At 40.3% G+C, this 20,914-nt stretch overlaps 4 protein-coding genes and 1 long non-coding RNA gene across 6 annotated transcripts; 3 read left to right on the top strand and 2 right to left on the bottom strand.

Annotated features, from left to right (window-relative positions):
• Positions 1 to 2,196: 2,196 nt before the first annotated feature.
• On the bottom strand, positions 2,197 to 6,525 carry LOC111442388. Its single transcript, XR_002710292.1, has 3 exons — positions 6,435 to 6,525; positions 6,244 to 6,330; positions 2,197 to 2,586 (listed from the first exon to the last, which is right to left on the bottom strand). It is a non-coding gene; the product is annotated as an uncharacterized LOC111442388 (long non-coding RNA).
• Positions 3,496 to 4,845, top strand: LOC111442386. Its single transcript, XM_023079777.1, has one exon. The coding sequence runs from the start codon at positions 3,763 to 3,765 to the stop codon at positions 4,780 to 4,782; it is 1,020 nt and encodes a 339-aa protein (XP_022935545.1). The 5' UTR covers positions 3,496 to 3,762; the 3' UTR covers positions 4,783 to 4,845.
• LOC111442387 lies at positions 5,178 to 6,405 on the top strand. The gene has a single exon (XM_023079778.1). It carries the CDS (start codon positions 5,238 to 5,240, stop codon positions 6,225 to 6,227), a length of 990 nt encoding a protein of 329 aa, XP_022935546.1. The 5' UTR covers positions 5,178 to 5,237; the 3' UTR covers positions 6,228 to 6,405.
• A 70-nt stretch (positions 6,526 to 6,595) lies between the features above and the next one.
• Positions 6,596 to 10,254, top strand: LOC111442384 (cyclic nucleotide-gated ion channel 18). The gene is made up of 6 exons (XM_023079776.1): positions 6,596 to 7,195; positions 7,320 to 7,532; positions 8,143 to 8,453; positions 8,826 to 8,937; positions 9,033 to 9,269; positions 9,344 to 10,254. The coding sequence occupies exons 1-6, from the start codon at positions 6,710 to 6,712 to the stop codon at positions 10,118 to 10,120; spliced, it is 2,136 nt and encodes a 711-aa protein (XP_022935544.1). The 5' UTR covers positions 6,596 to 6,709; the 3' UTR covers positions 10,121 to 10,254.
• Positions 10,255 to 10,432: 178 nt separating this feature from the next.
• LOC111442382 lies at positions 10,433 to 19,036 on the bottom strand. 2 transcript variants are annotated; one of them, XM_023079774.1, is made up of 6 exons: positions 18,730 to 19,036; positions 11,976 to 12,226; positions 11,741 to 11,847; positions 11,521 to 11,653; positions 11,226 to 11,420; positions 10,433 to 11,038 (listed from the first exon to the last, which is right to left on the bottom strand). In XM_023079774.1, the coding sequence occupies exons 2-6, from the start codon at positions 12,219 to 12,221 to the stop codon at positions 10,757 to 10,759; spliced, it is 963 nt and encodes a 320-aa protein (XP_022935542.1). In that variant the 5' UTR covers positions 12,222 to 12,226; positions 18,730 to 19,036; the 3' UTR covers positions 10,433 to 10,756. The 2 variants fall into 2 exon arrangements, with proteins under 2 accessions (XP_022935542.1, XP_022935541.1); XM_023079773.1 differs by having other exon boundaries at positions 11,976 to 12,223.
• Positions 19,037 to 20,914: the final 1,878 nt, after the last annotated feature.

Below are 20,914 nucleotides of genomic sequence, written 5' to 3'. Positions count from 1 at the left end.
TTTTTTTTTTTTTTTTTTTTTTTTTTTTTTTTTTTTTTTTTTTTTTTTTTTTTTGAGAATTCGAGTTTCTAATCTTTTTATGAAAAAAATATATCTTAATAAATCGAATTAAACTCGTGTTTTAGCCATAAATAATATGAAATTATTAAATTATTAATTAACATTAAAAATTGTGACCCGTATAAAATAATATTTTAAATAGTTTTTTTAGTACGTAGATTTGGAGATTAATTATTCAAGCTCTATCTCAAATCCAAAAAGAACCAATTTTTATAACATAGAAAAAGAAATGAGAATAAGAATTAGATGCTTAGGGCAATATGGTAGGACGAGCCATTTTGAATATCATCTACTTATATTTATCTCCTGTGTTTTGAATCAGATGCTTAGACTTATTTATACAAGCTTAGTAAATAAAAATATTAAATAACATATTAGAAGTGTTGGTTGAGTTGGGTTTGGACATTTGTTCGGGTCCTAAATTTTTCAACTGGAACAACTATTGTTAAATAATAAACTCAATCCAACTGGAAAGTGACGTGTGTTTGAGTCATTTATTTAAATTTAAATTTTTATTTATTTTTAAATATTTAATTTAATTAAAATTTCTAACTCAATTTCAATATATATTTTGAAAATTAATGTTAAAAAGTGTTTTTTACACCGTCTGTGCCATTTGAACAAAATGAGAAAAAATGTGAATAATTCAAATTCACATCAAACACGTTACCATCGTCAAGGGTCTCAGTAGCGACCAGTAATAAAATAGCTTTAAATTTAAGATACCCGCGAAGTAAACAAAAAGACTCAAAATTTAAAAGAATCAAAAAGTTTATATACGCTTATCTAAAACATCGCTATCCACTCACAAAAATATGCACATACCCGGTGATGCTGCTCTTACTAGTAAACCAATTTCTTTGATTCTATAAAATAATTTCGGATACGGTTCTCGAATCTTTTAATCAATTTTCAACTCATTTAAAAGTTTTTCGATTAAAGAAAACGAATTATTGTATTAGAAAACTCTTTGTTCCATAAAGCATACCTAATGTTTTATTTTATAATAAGATGGAAAAGTAAGAAAGATAAGCTCAGAATGAAAGAAAGAGATTGGAAGTGACATTTGTGTTAAAAAAAGAAGGATAGAGATAAGAAAACTAGAAGATGCCAAAGGGAGATGGTGAAATAACCATTTTGTCCATCTAACGTTGTATTTGGAGATTTTGATCCTTAGTAGAGGCAAGGTCGAATCGAATGACTTAGTCTAATGTATAAGCAAATTTGATATATACACAGGGTAGCGTGTGTGGCCAAACGAATTTGGAATCTGCACAAGTTGTATTCGGTTGACAAAGACAAATCTCGCCTAAAGTCCAACAAAGCCACTTGAGTTTTCCTTAAAACTTGTCTATGAGCATGACAAGAACATGACGTCGCATGGTTAAAGATGTAATCTTCAACACAGTTTCATGGTAATTTGGACCAATTCAGGTCTTAGTAGTTGATGTTGTCTCACGATTGACATCTTTTATCATATAAAGCTTCAAAATGTATCACATGTGCATGTGTATCGAGCCATAATTACCCAAATCTCAAACCCGTTTGGACATCATATAACTCTTTAATTGACCTAAAAATCTGGCATAATCAAAGCAATCTGCAAAAACATGTGCCCAAACCCTTTCTACATTCGAATCAAATCTGTTGGAATTGGAAATGGAATTGAAATTTAGATCTAGAATGAATGAGGTGCCCATTTTTTTTATATTTATTTTCTTCTTGCTGAGGTAATATAATGTATTATTGTGGGTTGACTTTGAGCTATCTGCAATAATGGCTGTTTTAATTTAAAATAAAAGTTTATTATATTTTATTTATTTTTTTGGTCTTCTCATGAACCTTAATTTGTTCAAGCACAACCCATGTCAATTTAGGTGAAAGTGGAACCCACATTTTGACTATTGATTTTACCATATAAAATTTATAAATAAATAACAAATCGCTTAAAATATTAATGTTTTTTTTATGTAATATTAAAAAAAAAACTATGTTGAAGTTGGACGTTCGTTAATTGTAGCAAGTTTGAGAAGAACAAAAGTACATTAATTTCTGACTACGGGAGGAAATCGGGTATATATGATAAATAGTTGATATCAACTACGAGCTCATAAATAAATTGTAATAACTCATATTCACAAACTAAATTCTGGGCACAATCATCACAACAAAGTTGAATTTTGTGGCATAACATCATCCACTCATTCACACTTTTTCTTGAAAACAAATAGCATTAAATGTTCTTTACAAAGAAGGAAGATATTCAATAGCGCTAATATTAGCATGACTCAATAGGTTCAAGATGTTAAAAGAGAGGATTGGTGAAGCTACACTGCGAACCATCCATCGCATAGGGGATTGTCGTCACCGAGTTGTAGGGCTACCGTCGCACCCCTCACCAATGGACCCACTAAACTTTGGACACTGGCCATCGTTTCCTCACCTAGGTTCCTTGGATCTTGACCCTCTCACAGCCAACCAACTCGAGAGATCGAGATCATCATCCCCAACTTAGTCTTCTCATAGCTATAATTTTGTTCAAGCAAAACCCATATCAATTTAAGGTGAAATGGAATCCATATTTGGCCCCCCAAAAAAAATGGTCATATTTCAAGATGAGGGTGTAAATGGCAATAGGTCCGACTTGTAGACGAAAGATCGTTGGGTTGGGCCAAGAGTTGTAGTATTGGGCTGGCCCATAAAATTTAAAAGTTGTTAATGTGGGCTCTTGTTGGGCTTTCCATTTTACTATTTTACCCCCAAGCCTTTCAAATTCCTGAATCAACTTCAAATAGCTCTTATAGAGGTCTTGTCCCTAAAAGTATTATAAATTGAACATAATTATGGAAATGCCCTTCATATTTAAATTTTATAAGAATTTACTGATCAATTTGATATTAAATAAAATATATAATAAATACCTAAACTTTCTATTTAATATTTAGCTGAAAGATTACAAAATTAAAAATTCAAAAACTTGTTTGATACAAAATTAAACGTTTAAAAACATATTAGACATATTTTAAGTTTAAGAGTGTAATAACCTAAATCCATTGCTAGCAGCCGTTTTGACTCATTATCTATCAACGTCAGTCTCTTTAAAACGTGTTTACTAGAAAGAGAGATTTCCACACTCTTATAGAGAATGTTTCATTCCCTCTTCAATCGATGTGAGATCTCACAATCCACCTCCCTTAGGAGCCCAACGTACTCGCTAGCACACCACCCGGTCTATGATACCATTTATAACAACCCAAGCCCACTGCTAGCAAATATTGCCTGTTTTTTTCCGTTACGTATCGTTATCAGCCAGTCTTAAGATGCATCTGCTAGGGAGAGATTTTCATACCTTTATAAAAAATGCTTCATTCACCTATTGAACCGACGAAAGTGGGTAATAAATACAAAATTAAAAAAATTAGAAACATAATTCAACACTTGATAATTTTTAAATAAACTTTGGAAAAATTGGCACATGGGTAGGTGGGACCCAACAATATGAAACTTGCAGGAGATTTCCTCTCATCCACAACCGTGAACATTCAAAGATGAGAGAGGGAGAGATTAGAACACCAATATTGACTTGGCAAGAAGGCAATAACAAGAAAGAAGACCATCAATGGCAGAGTTGAAGGACTTGTGTGCTTCTTAAAATCATGAGAAGATGAACACTTGCAGAAGAAAAAATTGAAGATCCAAGAAATGGAAAACCACCAGATTCTGTCAAAACCCAAACTGGGCTTCTCTGCTTCATTCAGAGAAGCCTTCAAAATCCTCTTTAATCATCCAAACTTCATCTCTCTCATCATCTTCCTCTCTCTCCCCCTCTTGGCCTCCCTCTCAGCCCACAACATTCTTCTTCACCCAACCTTCATTCAACTTCTCAGGTTTCTCTCTCATAAAAATCCTTATGATCTTTCTCTAACGTCCATCATCGTGTGTCCAATACTCGACGGCACAGCCTGCTTCTCGCAGCTCTCCTCTACTCTCTCCCATGGGTTTTTGATATCAATTCTTGTCTCTTCAGCACTCATCTTCTTCCTTGACCTTCTCAACACAATTGCAATAGTCTCCATATCAGCAGCATTGTATGGAGGAAACTCTCAAATGGGTTTTAAAGAGATGCTAGTTCAAGTCAGGAAGATGGTGGCTTTGAAACTCAGAGGGTCATTGGCTACATCTCTATGCTCTGTTTTGTTGGCTTCACTCACTCTGTTGGGCTTGGTTGCTTTGTCAAAAGACTTCTTTCTTATGGCTACAGGCAGCTCTCACATGTCAATAACAAACACCTTCCTCTTACAACTTTTCATCTTCACATTCATCTTTGGGACACCTTTTGTGGTTTTGTTGGGGAAGTATGTAGAGTGGAGTGCTGTTTGGAATATGGGGATTGTTATCTCAATCTTGGATAAGAACCAGGGGTATATAGCCATAGGAGTGGCATCATATCTTAGCAGAGGTAGCAGAAAGCTTGGGTTCAGTTTGATGATGGTTTTCTTTGTTTTGAAGGTGGTTTTTGGGTTTCCATGTCTATATGCCTTGTGGAATGAGAGAAGTTGTGGGGTTTGGGAGAATGTGATGTTTGTGAGCTTGAATGGTGTGGGGAATGTTGTGATGTGGGTTGTTCTAATGGTTTACTTTTATGACTGCAAAAGGGAGCTTCTGGAGAAGAAGATTGATTTGGAGAATAATGGGAAATCCATTGAGGCTGTTCAACAGTAAATCCAATTGAAATTATGTATTTGGTGCTATAAATATCTAAATTATACGTTTCTATCCGTATTATATACACAACTAGCTCTGATACCAAAATACGTCTACTAGAGAGAGGTTTACATGCCCTTATAAAAAATGTTTCGTTCCCCTCTACAACAGACGTGGGATATTACAAGACCTTATGATCATAGATTTTCAATTATGACAAGTTTGTTTAGAAACATTTTAGGAAATTGAATCGAATCAATCTATGAGATTTCTGTCAAATTTTCAGGACCTAAAGTAAATCAAATGAGATTTTGAGGACCCAAAAGAAATCAATATAGTTGACTTTGGCATGTGAGCTTGCACATGTAGGCTTCACACCAGTCACCAACACATCGGGAAATGGCAAGAAGATGAAGACCATTGGGGGCTATGTTCTTTCAACGATGAACACTTGAGAGAATTCAAGATTCAAAATGGAAAACCACCAAATTCTGGCGAAATCCAAACTGGGCTTCTCTGCTTCATTCAGAGAAGCCTTCAAAATCCTCTTTAATCATCCAAAGTTCATCTCCCTCGTCCTCATCTCCTCCTTCCCCCTCTTCGCCTCCCTCCTCGCCCACCACATTCTCCTTCACCCAACCTTCATTCAACTCCTCAAACTTCTCTCAGAAGAAAATCCATTTGATCCATCTCCAAGGTACATCATCAGGTGTCGATTAGATGGCAGCACAGCCTGCATCTCGCAGCGCTCCTCTGATGACAACAACTTCAAAGCAACTCTCTCCCACAAGTTTCTGATATCAACTCTCATCTCTTCAGCACTCATCTTCTTCCTAGACCTTCTCTCCACAATCTCAACAGTATCTATATCAGCAGCAATATATGGAGGAAACTCCCCAATGGGTTTCAAACAGATGCTAGTTGAAGTCAGAAAGCTAGTGGCTCTAAGACTGAGAGGCTCATTGGCAACATCTCTGTATGCTCTTTTATTTGCTTCACTAACTCTATTGGGTTTAATCGCTTTGTCAACAAACATGTTTTTGATGCCAAAAAGCTCATTTATCTTTGGGACAATCTTTGTGTTTCTGTTGACAAAATTCATAGAGTGGAGTGCTATTTGGAACATGGGAATTGTTATCTCAATCTTGGATAAGAACCATGGCTACATAGCAATTGGAGTGGCTGCATATCTAAGCAGAGGCAGCAGGAAGTTAGGGCTAAGTTTGATGCTGGCTTTCTTTGCTTTGAAGGTGGCTCTTGGGCTGCCATGTCTCTATGCTTTGTGGAATCAGGGGAGTTGTGGGGCATTGGGGAATGTGGTGTCTGTGAGTTTCAAGTGTGTGGGGGATATTCTAATGTGGATTGTTCTTATGGTTTATTTCTATGACTGTAAGAGGCAGTTTCTGGAGAAGAAGATCGATTTGGAGAATAATGGTAAAGCCATTGAAGCTACTCAACAATAAATTGCTAGATTTTTACCTTCTCAGTCCGCCATGGAAGCCTGCAAATTGGAGGTATGAAGCTCTGTTCCTCCCCTTGAGTTGTAGAAGAAAGAGAGCCTCCTTCCTGCAATTGTACAAGACGATAAACATTGGAATGTAATCAGTTTATAATAAGGATTTGATTCAATTGCAAAGAATCGTTGTAATTTTGAGTAAATTCAATCTAACCCTGTATCGAAACGTCCTAATTTTAGCCAATTCTCAGAGAAAACCGCCATGGCCAAGAATCAATGTTCTTGGCTATTACACGTCCAATTGGTCTCTCCACGATTTTCGCTTGCACCAACCCAATTACATCCCCATTTCCTCCTAAATTTCTCATTTCTTTCTTCTTCTTCCGATCTCCATCAACCCTCAATCTCTGTCTGTCGCTTTCTCTCTCTCTCTAACACACACATTTCTCGCCGGGGAACTCAAAAAAACCCCGGAATCCGCCATGGAAGATGAATAGAATCATACAGTCGCCGGCGTCCAAGTTCCGCCCCTTTCGGCGATACCTTGACGGCTCGTCCACCGATAAGACTACCGGCGTGGCGACCGCCACGGACGAACACCCTAATTACATCCTCCTCCGTTACCAAATCCTCGACCCTGACAGCGACATTGTCGCGCAATGGAATCGCTTGTTTCTAGTGACATGCCTGATTGCGCTATTCATCGATCCGATGTATTTCTACACGTCGTCTGTCGGGGGACCTGCCTGCCTGACATCGGAGGTGAATCTGGGAATAGTGATCACGTTCTTCAGAACGGTGATGGATCTGTTCTTCTTGCTGCACATGGTGCTCAAATTTCGAACCGCGTATGTGGCTCCGAGCTCTAGGGTTTTCGGAAGGGGAGAGCTGGTTATGGATGCCAGAGCCATTGCAAAGCGCTATTTGAAATCTGATTTTGTGATTGATCTCGCCGCCACTCTCCCCCTCCCACAAGTATGCTCCAATCAATTTCTCTCTAATCATTAACCATCCTTGAATTCCATGAACAACATTCAAAGTTCCTTACTATTATTATGATTTTGAATCCAAATATATTGAAGTTGAAATGTTGTATCAGATAGTGATGTGGTTGGTGATTCCAGCAACAAGACATTCAAGGGTGGATCATGCCAACAACACAATCGCTCTCCTTGTTCTTCTCCAATACGTTCCAAGGCTGTTCCTCATCTTCCCTCTCAACCAACGCATCATCAAAACCACTGGCGTTGTTGCCAAAACTGCCTGGGCTGGTGCTGCCTACAATCTCATCCTCTACATGCTTGCCAGTCATGTAACAACACCATATCTCGTCTCTCTACGTTCATCTTTACGTCATCTCGGTTAAACTCTCGTTATGTTACTAGTCTTTAAGCTCTCGATTATGCTTCTGTTCTATTTGGTCGTTGATATTGTCAATGTCATCAATGGATGTCCGTCTTAGCATGCTCTTTCGAGAAATTTTGATTGAGATAGTGTAATGTGGTAGATCGTCGAGCAAAGTATTGATATTTACGTTTTAGCAATAGGGATGAAATGGAAACTTAGGTTATTTTGAGTTCAACCACACGAAGGAGAGGATTTCAACCTTTAACCTTACAACCGAGAGTATATGTCCTAACCAATTGAGCTGTGAGCTCCCACATCGGTTAGAGTGGAGAACGAAACACCCTTTATAAGGGTGTAGAAACCTCTCCCTAGCAGACGCGTTTTAAAAACCTTGAGAGGAAGCTCGAAGGGGAAAGCCCAAAGAGGGGTCGTTACATGAGCAATGGTCCTTTAACCCTTATGATCGAGAGTATATGTTTTAACCAGTTGAGCTATAATCAAATTGGTACGATGTCTATGATTAATAGTTAGTGTAAAATGTTAGTAAAATGTGTGTATTGGTACTTGTATTACAGGTGTTGGGATCTACATGGTATTTGTTGTCCATAGGGAGACAGTTCGCATGCTGGAAATCAGAGTGTGCAAAGGAAAATGCGTCCAAAGTTCTAACATGTCTTCCCATCTTCTTGGATTGCAACAGTTTGAATGACACTGACAGACAATATTGGCTGAATGTCACTCATGTTACTTCCAAATGCGATCCAAGGAATGAAAACATTAGGTTCAAGTTTGGAATGTTCTCTGATGCTTTCACCAGTGATGTTGCCTCCTCCCATTTCATTGCTAAGTACTTTTATTGTCTTTGGTGGGGCCTCAGAAATTTAAGGTATCCATCTCGATTTTGCTTCTAAATACGTTACATGTGACTTAATTGTCTTCAAATCTGTTGAAGCGTTGATAAAAGGTTAAATTTTTTGTTACCCATCGGTTTACGCTTTTCGATTCAGTGGAGCAACAAATACTTTGCACATGCCTAAGTTATTGGGGTCTATGCTCTATTTTCTTGAGTTCGGGGTTGATTTAATACGGTATCATAGTACTGAACTCCTATAGTACTGTGTTTGGATCTTTACTGGATTTGGGGTCGATGGTGATTTAACGAGATTTATAACCTCTAAGTTTGGCCATATTTCTCTTGTTGTCCGGTGGGTCTTACAAATATCGTCCTTTTGAATGCTAATGTATTGTTTATTTATAGTTCTTACGGGCAAACTTTGGACACAACAACTTACCTTGGCGAGACATTATTTTGCATATCAACGTGCATAGTTGGGTTGATCTTATTTTCACAACTCATTGGCAATATGCAGGTTTTGACCATTTTTCATATTTTTAAAGCAAATTTTGGGGGAATGTTTTGAAGATATAATTTGATCTAACTCAGTTTCTGTTTCACATTTTGAAGACATATTTGCAGTCAATGACAGTAAGACTCGAAGAATGGAGGATAAAGAGAAGGGACACTGAAGAATGGATGCGACGTCGTCAATTACCACCAGATTTGCAAGAACGAGTTCGACGATTCGTTCAATATAAATGGCAGGCCACGAGAGGAGTTAACGAAGAATCTATATTGCGTTCATTGCCCATTGACCTTCGCCGTGAGATTCAACAACATTTGTGTTTGTCGCTCGTTCGTCGTGTGTGTATTCAATCCCAAGCTCGTTTACTTGTGTCGTTATATATCTGTCCAACTCAAATGTTATGATTTTCTAGGTTCCTTTCTTCTCACAAATGGACGATCAACTTCTCGATGCCATATGCGAGCGCCTCGTCTCGTCCTTGTGTACCCAAGGAACGTATATCGTACGAGAGGATGACCCAGTTAACGAAATGTTGTTTATTATAAGAGGACAACTAGAGAGCTCGACAACAAATGGCGGTCGTTCTGGCTTTTTCAACTCAATCACATTAAAACCAGGTGATTTTTGTGGTGAAGAACTATTGACATGGGCTTTGATGCCAAGTTCCAGTTTGAATATGCCTTCTTCTACTCGAACCGTCCGAGCACGTACAGAAGTTGAAGCCTTCGCCCTTCGAGCTGAGGATCTCAAGTTCGTCGCTGGACAATTCAAACGCCTGCATAGCAAGAAACTACAACATGCGTTTAGATACTATTCCCATCAATGGAGGACCTGGGGTGCTTGCTTAATTCAAGTAGCTTGGAGGAGGCTTAAGAAGAGAAAATTGGCAAAGAAATCAGTATTCAGAAACAGCTTAAGCTATGGAGATTCTATACAAGAAGATATTGAATACGACGTCGAGCTAGCAGAAGAAAACTACGACGACAACGACGACGACAGTGATGAGGACATGTCTACTGCAGACTACATGAACAAAACTCAGCATCTAGGTGCTACACTTTTGGCTTCAAAGTTTGCTGCCAATACTAGAAAAGGAGTTCATCTAAAAGCCCAAAAATCCAAAGCTTCTAGTTTGAAAATGCCAAAGTTGTTTAAACCAGATGAACCTGATTTTTCTATGGATGGATGAAATGTTTACTTCTTCCCTTAAACTAAACTCAAAGAAAAATCTTAACAAAATAGTTAGAAAACATAATTAACACAAGTCCATGTAAAGATCCTTGTAGATTACCAGTGCTAATTACATTACGCAGATCCCATTTGATATCCATTTGATCTTCGTTTTTTATTTTCGAAATTTGTGTTCATTTTCTCATCATACAATACACTATGTTCGTTACGAACCGCCCGAGGGAGAGAGGTGGAGCTATGGAATCCAATCAAGCACAAAACAATGAACTGATATCAGGCATAGAACACTTCAACAGGCATAGAACTGATATCAAAACAATGAACTGATATCAAGTTTTGTATTGATAATATTCACACCAAAAATGTCGAGTTTCAAGTGGATCTGAAAGAATATTGAAGTAACTATAAGGTATAGGCCAAAAAAATAGCAAAAGCTACACACTTCAACCGTATTCTGAGTACCTCAAAAGTTTTGAAAGAATTTACATGACAAGGCAAACCAAAAGAAAGGGAAAGAATAATAGCTATCATGGACTATACGCTAGCCGTTCTAAAGCTCCTCACATGGCTAGAGATTCAAGAACAAGGGGGGGTACACACATTGAAGTTTCGATATTATCATCATTACTAAGCATCAAGAATTCGAGACAATACCTTCCCGAGAAACGTTCGTGACACGAAGAACAGCTTGTGCACTTAAAGGGGAGAGCTTTGATTGACAAAAGTCTTCCCAAGAGACCTTCTCTGGGTCTTCGGGCATCGTTGTTGGGAGGTCGGGAAACTTTGTGTACACAGATTGCAACTCCAGAAGGAGAATTCGAGCAGCTTCCCTCGACTCGGGAAGCTGGTCACTGAGCTGGGATGCTGCTGTTTGAATCAATTTGTCAATCCCAAATGCTCTTATCCCTTCAACACCCTATCGACAAATATTTGGTAAACTTGTGAGCAGAACCGATACAAAAACGATTGAACTTTTTCCGGGGGGCTGATGGAAAAACAAGATATATGATGCTACCATGAAATTCCTTTCTTATAAGATGGTACACAGCCACAGAGAAGATAAAATGATCAAAGAATTTCAAATGAAGATGCAAAATCCTCACCAGTCGTGGGACACTTCGACAAAAGCACATTGAAGCCTTGGCTCGAATTCTCGAATTTCGGTGCTTAAGATATGGTTCCAATTTTGGTAGCAACAATTCAGGGGAAAACGATGTAGTCATTGCTACCAGAGCTTTCTCAGCCGCTTCACACACAAAACGTTTGTCTTGAGAAGACTTCAGAAGAAGCTGCAACAGCTGCACTCCATTGCATACACAGCTCAGAAATAAAATCACCATTGAAGAAAAAGGAAACTGTACAAAAAAGTTAAACTCAAACAGTGCAAGATAAAGTTACCATGGGGTCCAATGATTCAATCATTTTGTCATTATAAGCACTGAAAATGTCTGCAGATGTCATAAGTGCAGTTTTGCAGACAGCACTTCGAGGATTTTTCATTGATTTCACCAAAAGTGATATCACATCTCCCCTGTCACAGAATTATATTGCCTAGGATGAGCCATAAAAGAAAGTAACTCCAATGAAAACCCAATCAATCGAGTCACAGACGACTTACAGCATATCAAGCATGTCTTCCCTGTGATATATTGCTATCCGTCTCGTATTGTTCAGTGCTTCACAGACCAAAACCCAATCTTTTGAGCTTAATCCAGCTACAAGCGTCTGAAATTTTAAAACAAGTAAAGACGTTATCCATGTTCAACATTCACAAAACCGACTGTGCAGCATCAATGACAATCAACCACAACTGTTAAACTGGAGTTAGCTGGCAAATCTAGTAATATCAATACCTTAAGGCTCGATGAAACATCGTCTAGATCGGTCAAATTCTCAGCTTCGATATATTCTACTTCTGAACTACCAACCTCAGCACAAGGATTACTGTTTTCACCATTTACTTGAGGTCTTTTCAACTCTTCAACATTCCCATTAGCACTCACTAGACCTTGTTTGCTAAGATCCCCTTTACAAGGGCTTTCATTGCTCCCTTCCAGTCCAGGCACTGTGTTAAGTGCTTTAAGAGCTTTCTCTGACATGGCTGATAAGAACATACAAAATCAATAGAGCACCACTAAGGAAAAAGGAAAACTGTATGAAATCCTCATTTTATGAAAGATCAATGAGAAGTCTTCATCCACATTTTGGTGTTCATCCCAAAACATTTGACACTTCAAATCTTTGATCTCAATGACCCTCTTCTACAGTCTAAAATATTCACATTTTCATCAGCAGTAGAGCCTAATCAAATTCTGTAACACCAGCCCAAAAAACATAAGCATATTCTTGGAAGATCAAACATGAAACTCCCTATTTTGCAAGCTTCAACTTAAGAAAAATGTTAATTGACCATCAAAATCCTTCTAACATAGCAACTCCCTGACGCAATTGAGAGTGCCCGGTGTCACGGTCATGCTTGTCCAGGGCATGTTGCCCATAGCCACATGCCCATGACAAGCCAAACCCTTGTCATGTCTTTTCATTCTAGTGTTTTTCCTTTTGTAATACTAGAGCGTATGACACCTCAAAAATATCATGTCTAGGTCTGCCAGAACTAAAATGGCCCAGAATGTACTATAGGGGGATATGACTAGTCGTCAACTTCTCCCTACCCAAGGTTATATATGCTAAGCCGTTGTTATCTTTCTCTTGCTTGCTTATATAACGTCTCTTTCTAAAATCTCTCTTTCTAAAATCTCTCTCTCTCCTCGTTTTCTAAAACCTTCTTTTAAAACCGAGGCTAGAGGCTCGACCGTACGTCACTTGGCCGTAGGCGACGCAAGAACAAATTGGCTTAACTCCCTTGTCGCTGGAAAGTGGGTGCCGCACAATCGCTAGTCCGCTGCCTTCGAAAGTGCGATTGTGTCAAGTGGTATCAGAGCTTTGTTAGCTCCGTAACGTCATACAGACCGAGATCATGTCGACGACAAAGTCGACACCCAAAGCACAAGCCGACCGGCTTACGCTAATAGAGGAGGAAATGTTGTTCCTCAAAGAAGTCCCTGACACCCTCCGTTTCCTGGAAACACGGGTGACCGAACTGAGTGAGAAAGTCGTCCAAGTCGACGCAATGGGCAACCGCCTGGATGGGTTGCCAATCGCAGAACTGATGTTTCGAGTGACCTCGCTCGAAGAAAGAGTTGCTCCTACGAGCAGCCCAAAACCGTCTGATAGTCCGGATAGCTCTGTCGCACACAAAGAGGGACGTGGCGAAGAGTTCGACGTACTACAAAACACAATGATGAGTTTGTTCAATGGATTGGCTGATGAATTCAGAACAACAGTCGACGACCTCCAAGAAAGGATGGCCGCCATGAGCACTCGAATTGAAGTTACCATGAAAGCCGTGGAAGGTGTCACGGCTGGACAAACTAATGCAGGATCCAATAAACTAAGGTTCCCAGACCCTAGAGCCTTTAAAGGGAATCGGGACGCCAAAGAGTTGGAGAACTTCATCTTTGACGTCGAACAGTACTTCAAAGCCATAACGGCTTGTACCGACGACAAGAAGGTGACTGTAGCCGCGATGTATCTCATAGAAGACGCCAAACTGTGGTGGCGTACGAAGGTGCAAGACATCGAGGATGGATTGTGCACCATCGACTCATGGGAGGACCTCAAGAGAGAGTTGAGGGAACAATTCCTCCCCGAAAACGCAGGGCATATAGCAATGGAGAAAATAGTAGCCCTGAAACACACTGGAAACATACGGGACTACGTCAGACAGTTCTCAACCCTGATGTTGGATATCAGGGGCACAGCAGAGAAGGACAAGGTGTTCTTCTTTATAAATGGTCTACAGCCATGGGCCAAAACAAAGATACATGAGAACAGGGTCCAAACCCTAGCTGCCGCAATGGCCTGCGCCGAGAGACTCGTGGACTGTGGGAACGAAGCAGGATCTCAAAGAAGAGCGACACCAGCCCCAAACAATGGGGGCAAACCATACAGACCACCAGGCCATCGAAATGGAAGCCCCAACAGACCGAGTGGATGGACGGATAGACCTCCCCAGAACAATCAAGCGGGGACATCTCGAGGGCCTTATCATCAAAAGAACCACTCGACGATGCCTTTGCAATGCATACTGTGTAAAGGCCCCCACAAGGTATCCTACTGTCCTCATCGGGCCTCTCTCACTGCACTCCAAGTGTCCATTCAAGAGAGCAACGAGGCAAGGGTCGAGACTTTGCTAGACAAGAAGGAAGATCACGACAACCCTCGAATGGGCGCACTCAAATTCTTGTCAACCCTCCAACGAAAAGTCGAACCGAAGGAGATAATAGAGAAAGGGCTCATGTTCGTAGATGCCACAATAAACTCTCGACCGAGCAAGAGCACTCTGATAGACTCTGGAGCAACCCACAACTTCATTGCCGATCAAGAAGCCAGAAGATTGGGACTCACCATAGGAAAAGACCCGGGGAAAATGAAAGCTGTCAACTCCGAGGCCTTGCCTATTGTGGGAGTTTCCAAAGGAGTCCCCTTCAAAATAGGGGATTGAACTGGAGAGCTAGACCTTGTCGTGGTTCGCATGGACGACTTCGACGTGGTACTTGGGATGGAGTTCCTCCTAGAACACAAGGTCGTCCCAATGCCATTGGCAAAATGCTTGGTGATCACCGACCGTAACCCCACAATAATACCTGCAAGCATCAAGCAACCAGGTAATCTTCGAATGATCTCGGCCATACAGCTGAAAAGGGGACTCGCACGAGAGGAACCTACATTCATGGCCATACCACTTATAGAAGAAGCAACCACCGAAGACACTGTCCCAGAGAAAATCAAGGAAGTACTAGACAGCTATACCGACATAATGCCAGAGAGTCTACCACAAACACTACCACCTCGTCGAGGCATTGACCACGAAATCGAACTCCTCCTCGGGGTTAAGCCGCCAGCGAAGAACGCATACCGGATGGCTCCGCCCGAGCTAGCCGAATTGAGGAAACAACTGGACGAGTTGCTGAAGGCGGGATTCATTCGCCCGGCAAAGGCACCTTATGGAGCCCCCGTACTGTTCCAGAAGAAGAAGAATGGGATGTTGCGTCTGTGCATAGACTATAGAGCCTTAAACAAGGTGACGGTACGCAACAAATATCCTCTGCCGATAATATCCGACTTGTTCGACCAACTTCACGGGGCCAAGTACTTCACGAAGTTGGACTTACGATCAGGATATTATCAAGTACGTATTGCCGAAGGGGACGAACCCAAGACGACGTGCGTAACAAGATATGGGGCCTTTGAATTCCTAGTAATGCCCTTTGGCTTGACGAACGCCCCAGCTACGTTCTACACGTTGATGAACCAGGTTTTCTACGAATACCTGGATCAGTTCGTCATAGTATACCTCGACGACATTGTTGTTTACAGCACAACCCTCAAGGAACACAAAGTACACTTGAAGCTAGTGTTTGACAAGCTCCGGCAGAACCAACTGTATGTGAAGAAGGAGAAATGTGCATTCGCACAAACATGCATCAACTTCCTTGGACATGTCGTCAGATGTGGACAAATTAGTATGGATAGCGACAAGATAAAAGCTATCCAAGAATGGAAGGTTCCTACTTCCGTATCTGAGTTGCGGTCCTTCCTAGGACTAGCCAACTACTATAGGCGGTTCGTCGAAGGGTTTTCACGACGAGCCGCCCCATTGACAGAGCTGTTGAAGAAAGACCACCCTTGGTCGTGGTCGAATGATTGTCAAATGGCCTTTGAAAATCTGAAAACAACCATGACGAGGGGTCCTGTCCTCGGGTTGGTAGACGTCACAAAGCCATTTGAAGTAGAAACCGATGCTTCCGACTTTGTTCTCGGTGGGGTCCTTATTCAAGAAGGTCACCCCATCGCTTACGAAAGTCGAAAGCTCAACGATGCCGAATGAAGATACACTGTCTCCGAGAAAGAAATGCTGGCTGTAGTCCATTGCCTTCGAGTCTGGAGACAGTATCTCTTGGGATCACAGTTCGTAGTGAAGACGGATAACAGCGCCACTTGCCACTTCTTCGATCAACCAAAATTAACAGCAAAACAAGCCTGGTGGCAGGAGTCGTTGGCCGAATTCGACTTCAAGTTCGAACACAAAGCAGGAAAGAGTAATCAAACAGCCGACGCGCTGAGTCGGAAGAGCGAACATGCGGCCCTGTGCATGTTAGCCCATATTCATTCAAGTAAGATCGACGGATCGATGCGCGACATCATCAAGGAACATTTACACAAAGACCCATCGGCCAAAGCTGTTGTCGAACTAGCTAAGGCTGGAAAGACACGGCAGTTTTGGGTTGAGGGGGACCTCCTGATAACCTAAGGAAACAGATTGTACGTCCCAAGAACGAGGAAACTGAGGAAGAAACTCATTCAGGAATGTCATGATACCTTATGGGCCGGACACCCTGGGTGGCAAAGAACATACGCCCTAATAAAGAAGGGGTACTTCTGGCCAAACACGCGAGACGACATCATGCAATACACCAAGACGTGCCTCATCTGCCAACAGGATAAGGTTGAGAAAGCCAAAGTCTCTGGACTCTTGGAACCTCTACCTGTGCCAACAAGACCCTGGGAAAGTGTATCTCTGGACTTCATAACACACCTCCCAAAAGTCGGGGAATATGACGCCATCTTGGTTATTGTAGACCGATTCTCAAAATATGCGACATTCATCCCCACTCCCAAATTATGCTCGGCGGAACTCACAGCCCAACTGTTTTTCAAACACGTTGTAAAGCTATGGGGCATTCCATCGAGCATCATCAGTGATAGAGATGGCAGATTCATTGGGACATTCTGGACTGAGTTATTCGCCTTCTTGGGAACAACCTTAAACATCTCCTCGAGTTATCACCCTCAAACCGATGGACAGACAGAACGGTTCAATTGCTTGCTCGAAGAATACTTACGTCACTTCGTCGACGCTCGCCAAAAGAACTGGATACAATTGTTAGATGTCGCCCAATTTTGCTTCAATTGTCAAACAAGCTCGTCTACAGGGAAGAGTCCCTTCGAAATTGTAAGTGGACGACAACCGGCCTTACCCCATATTATTGATCATCCTTATGCAGGAAAAAACCCTCAAGCTCACAACTTTACAAGAGAATGGAAGCAGACGAGATATAGTCCGGGCATATTTAGAGAAGGCTTCCAAGCATATGAAGAAATGGGCGGACAAGAAGCGTCGCCCCTTTCATTTTCGTGCAGGAGATCAAGTCCTTATCAAGCTGAGACCAGAACAGATCAGATTTCGTAGCCGAAAGGACCAGAGACTAGTTCGTAAATATGAAGGCCCGGTTGAAGTCCTTAAAAAGATCGGGGCTACCTCCTACCGAGTTGCACTACCCGCGTGGATGAAAATCCACCCCGTCATTCATGTGAGCAACTTGAAGCCCTATCACCCTGATCCAGACGACGACCAACGAAATGCAACCACAAGACCGAACATCGATCTGAAGCAAAAAGAAACAAAGGAAGTGGAAGAGATCCTAGCCGACAGGGTTAGGAAGATAGGAAGACCTGTACGGACGATTCGTGAATTCCTTGTCAAATGGAAGAATCTCCCTACAGAGGAAACAAGCTGGGAACGCGCCGAAGATCTGAACTCCGCCGCCACCCACATCGCAAGGTATGAAAGTAGTCGGTTGACAGGGACGTCAACCAATTAGGTGGGGGAGGATGTCACAGTCATGCTTGTCCAGGGCATGTTGCCCATAGCCGCATGCCCATGACAAGCCAAACCCTTGTCATGTCTTTTCATTCTAGTGTTTTTCCTTTTGTAATTCTAGAGCGTACGACACCTCAAAAATATCATGTCTAGGCCTGCCAAAACTAAAATGGCCCAGAATGTACTATAGGGGATATGACTAGTCGTCAACTTCTCCCTACCCAAGGTTATATATGCTAAGCCGTTGTTATCTTTCTCTTGCTTGCTTATATAACATCTTTTTCTAAAATCTCTCTTTCTAAAATCTCTCTCTCTCCTCGTTTTCTAAAACCTTCTTTTATAACCGAGGCTAGAGGCTCGACCGTACGTCGCTTGGCCGTAGGCGACGCAAGAACAAATCGGCTTAACTCACTTGTCGCTGGAAAGTGAGTGCCGCACAATCGCTAGTCCGCTGCCTTCGAAAGTGCGATTGTGTCACCCGGCTCACACCCAGAAGATATCACTCCTTGCCCACAAAATCTCTCTCAGGAATTACACTCACAACAATCCCCATCGCATCTCATTCATTCAAATCCATACAGATACAAACAAATATAATCGCAGCAATCGCCTTAGGAGAAGAACAAACCATATAGAAAATCAGCAACTCATCAAGTAGAACTAAAAACAAAGAAGATCCAGAACCCCAAAAGCCAATAAATCCAGAAACCACATTCAAAAGAGCAAGCCAGCAAAAGGGGACAAGATCTAGCCCATGAACCCATTAAGAAGCGCAATCATTACAGTACATAATTCAACTTCAAATCAGATTCAAGACCTAAAACTCGAAAACAAACGCAAACCCAGATGAAAAAAAATAAGAAATCAAGTAGTTTGAGAGGTACCCAGAGAAAAACGATGAAAAAGACGAAGCGGGTGATGACGATCAGGAGAGGAAGTTGCTGCTACTGACACTGTCGAAATGGAGAAACCGGCGAGAGAGTAGCAGTGACGGAGAAATGGAAATGAGATGAAGAAGAAACGATGGTTTGGCCGGCAGAGTGAGAGGGAGTACACGGGATGCGACCCCGCCTTCGCCCATGGAAATCAACTTACTGTTCTGTTCCTAAATTTCTGGATTCCGATCCTCTCCCTCCATTTCTCCCTAATTTTCGCAGTCTGCCACTATTATTTTTCCTTATCCCTTCTTTTACAATATCCTGACATATCCAACATTAATTACCCTCACCCACGCCATTAATATCACTCCCCATACATGCTACAGTAGCAAGGTACGAGAACCAAAATTTAAATGCCGACTTCCGATGAACCAGGACATCATTTTCATATTTTAACTTATTCTTATTCACTTTTTCGAATATCCCTAAGTTCAAAAAAATTAAAAATAAATATCGCAGTCATTTATTTAACAACCAAATTAAGAAAATTTTAATAATTTAATTTTACATGGGAGATAAAAAAAAATCATACCCCTTGAAGTAAACAACATTCAGATATAACACTCTAATTTCGATCTATCTCAATTTATTTTTAAAGGATTTATATAACTCGAAAATTAGGATAATTCAAACTATCTAACTCGAGTTGAGTTGGGTTTAGTTAAATTTTTAGAAAATCAAATTTGATTTGATTTACTTGTTGAATTTTTTTGGGTCGAAAATTTAAAAATTAGGATTTAAAATTCATGTCTATCCTACCTACCTTACATATTTTTTAAATTATTATAAAATGAAGAATATTTAACGTTAGTAACAAGATGAACTGGGGCTTGTAAACTTTTGATATTTTAGTTTAAAAAATGTCTATAGATTCCTAAACTTTCGTATTTCGTATTTATTGTAAACCCTCAAAATTTTGTGAGTATTTTAAAATATAAGTTAAGATTAAAAAATTTTTAGAACTTCTTTTTATTTTCTAAATTCATCCAAAAGTTCAATTACTTTTTCTTTGAAAGTAGAAATAATTGAATGGTTTGATATTTTTTATATATATTTTTTCTATCTTTTATAGTTCAAATAAAATTATATTTACATTGAAGAAAAATATTAATAATAGGTGATTAATTTGATATTTTTATCCATTGATAGCGGTTGAGGATTGTTAGAGTCTCGCGTTGATTAACTGAAGAGAATGTCATGAGTATATGAGTAACGAACACTATTTTCATTGACATTTAGCCTTTTGAGAAAACAATAAATAAAAACATAAATATATGAATGTAAATATTCGATTTGTTGTTCCTATTACAAGCATTATCTTAACTTAACCGTGTCAATAGAATCTCTATTTAAGGAGAGACTCAATGATGTATTTTATGTATAGAGGAGACTTGTTATCTCACAAGTTACGAGACTGTTTAAATTGAAACTCTAACTTCTGCCTCGTTAATCTAAAAAGAAAGATTGAAATTTTGTTGGTCATTTTAAGTTTCCATATCTTACCGTCGGTGAAAGCTGATAATGTAACTTATCTATGTTTGTTATTATTTTAATATTAATACATTATTAGATATATATCAATTTAAATTCATAGATAGCAACGGCATGTGTTGATAATTATTATGTAATTTTTCACCACGTTCAATGTCGTTTTGGGCCTCACTAGTTCAATGGGCCTTAGATGCCTTTTCTTAACCGTTTTATGGGCCTCACTAGTTCAATGGGCCTTTGATGATTTTTCTTAACGGGCTTCTGAGCCTCACTAGTTCAATGGGCCTTAGATGACTTTTCTTAACCGTTGTTTGGGCCTCACTAGTTCAATGGGCCATAATGATTTTTCTTAACCGTTTTTTGGGCCTCGCTAGTTCAATGGGCCTTAGATGACTTCTTAACCGTTTTTGGGCCTCACTAGTTCAATGGGCCTTAAATTATTTTTCTTAATCGTTTTTTGGGCCTCACTAGTTCAATGGGCCTTAGATGACTTTTCTTAACCGTTTCTTAGGCCTCACTAGTTCAGTGGGCCTTATATGACTTTTCTTAACCGTTTTGGGCCTCACTAGTTTAATGGGCCTTAGATGACTGTTCTTAACCGTTTTGGGCCTCACTAGCTTAATGGGCCTTAGATTATTTT

The sequence above is a fragment of the Cucurbita moschata genome, unplaced genomic scaffold (genome assembly GCF_002738365.1).
Source record: "Cucurbita moschata cultivar Rifu unplaced genomic scaffold, Cmos_1.0 Cmo_Scf00004, whole genome shotgun sequence".
NCBI lineage: Eukaryota > Viridiplantae > Streptophyta > Magnoliopsida > Cucurbitales > Cucurbitaceae > Cucurbita > Cucurbita moschata.
Note: the sequence above shows the minus strand (reverse complement) of the source record. Positions and strands in the feature narration are given on the sequence as shown.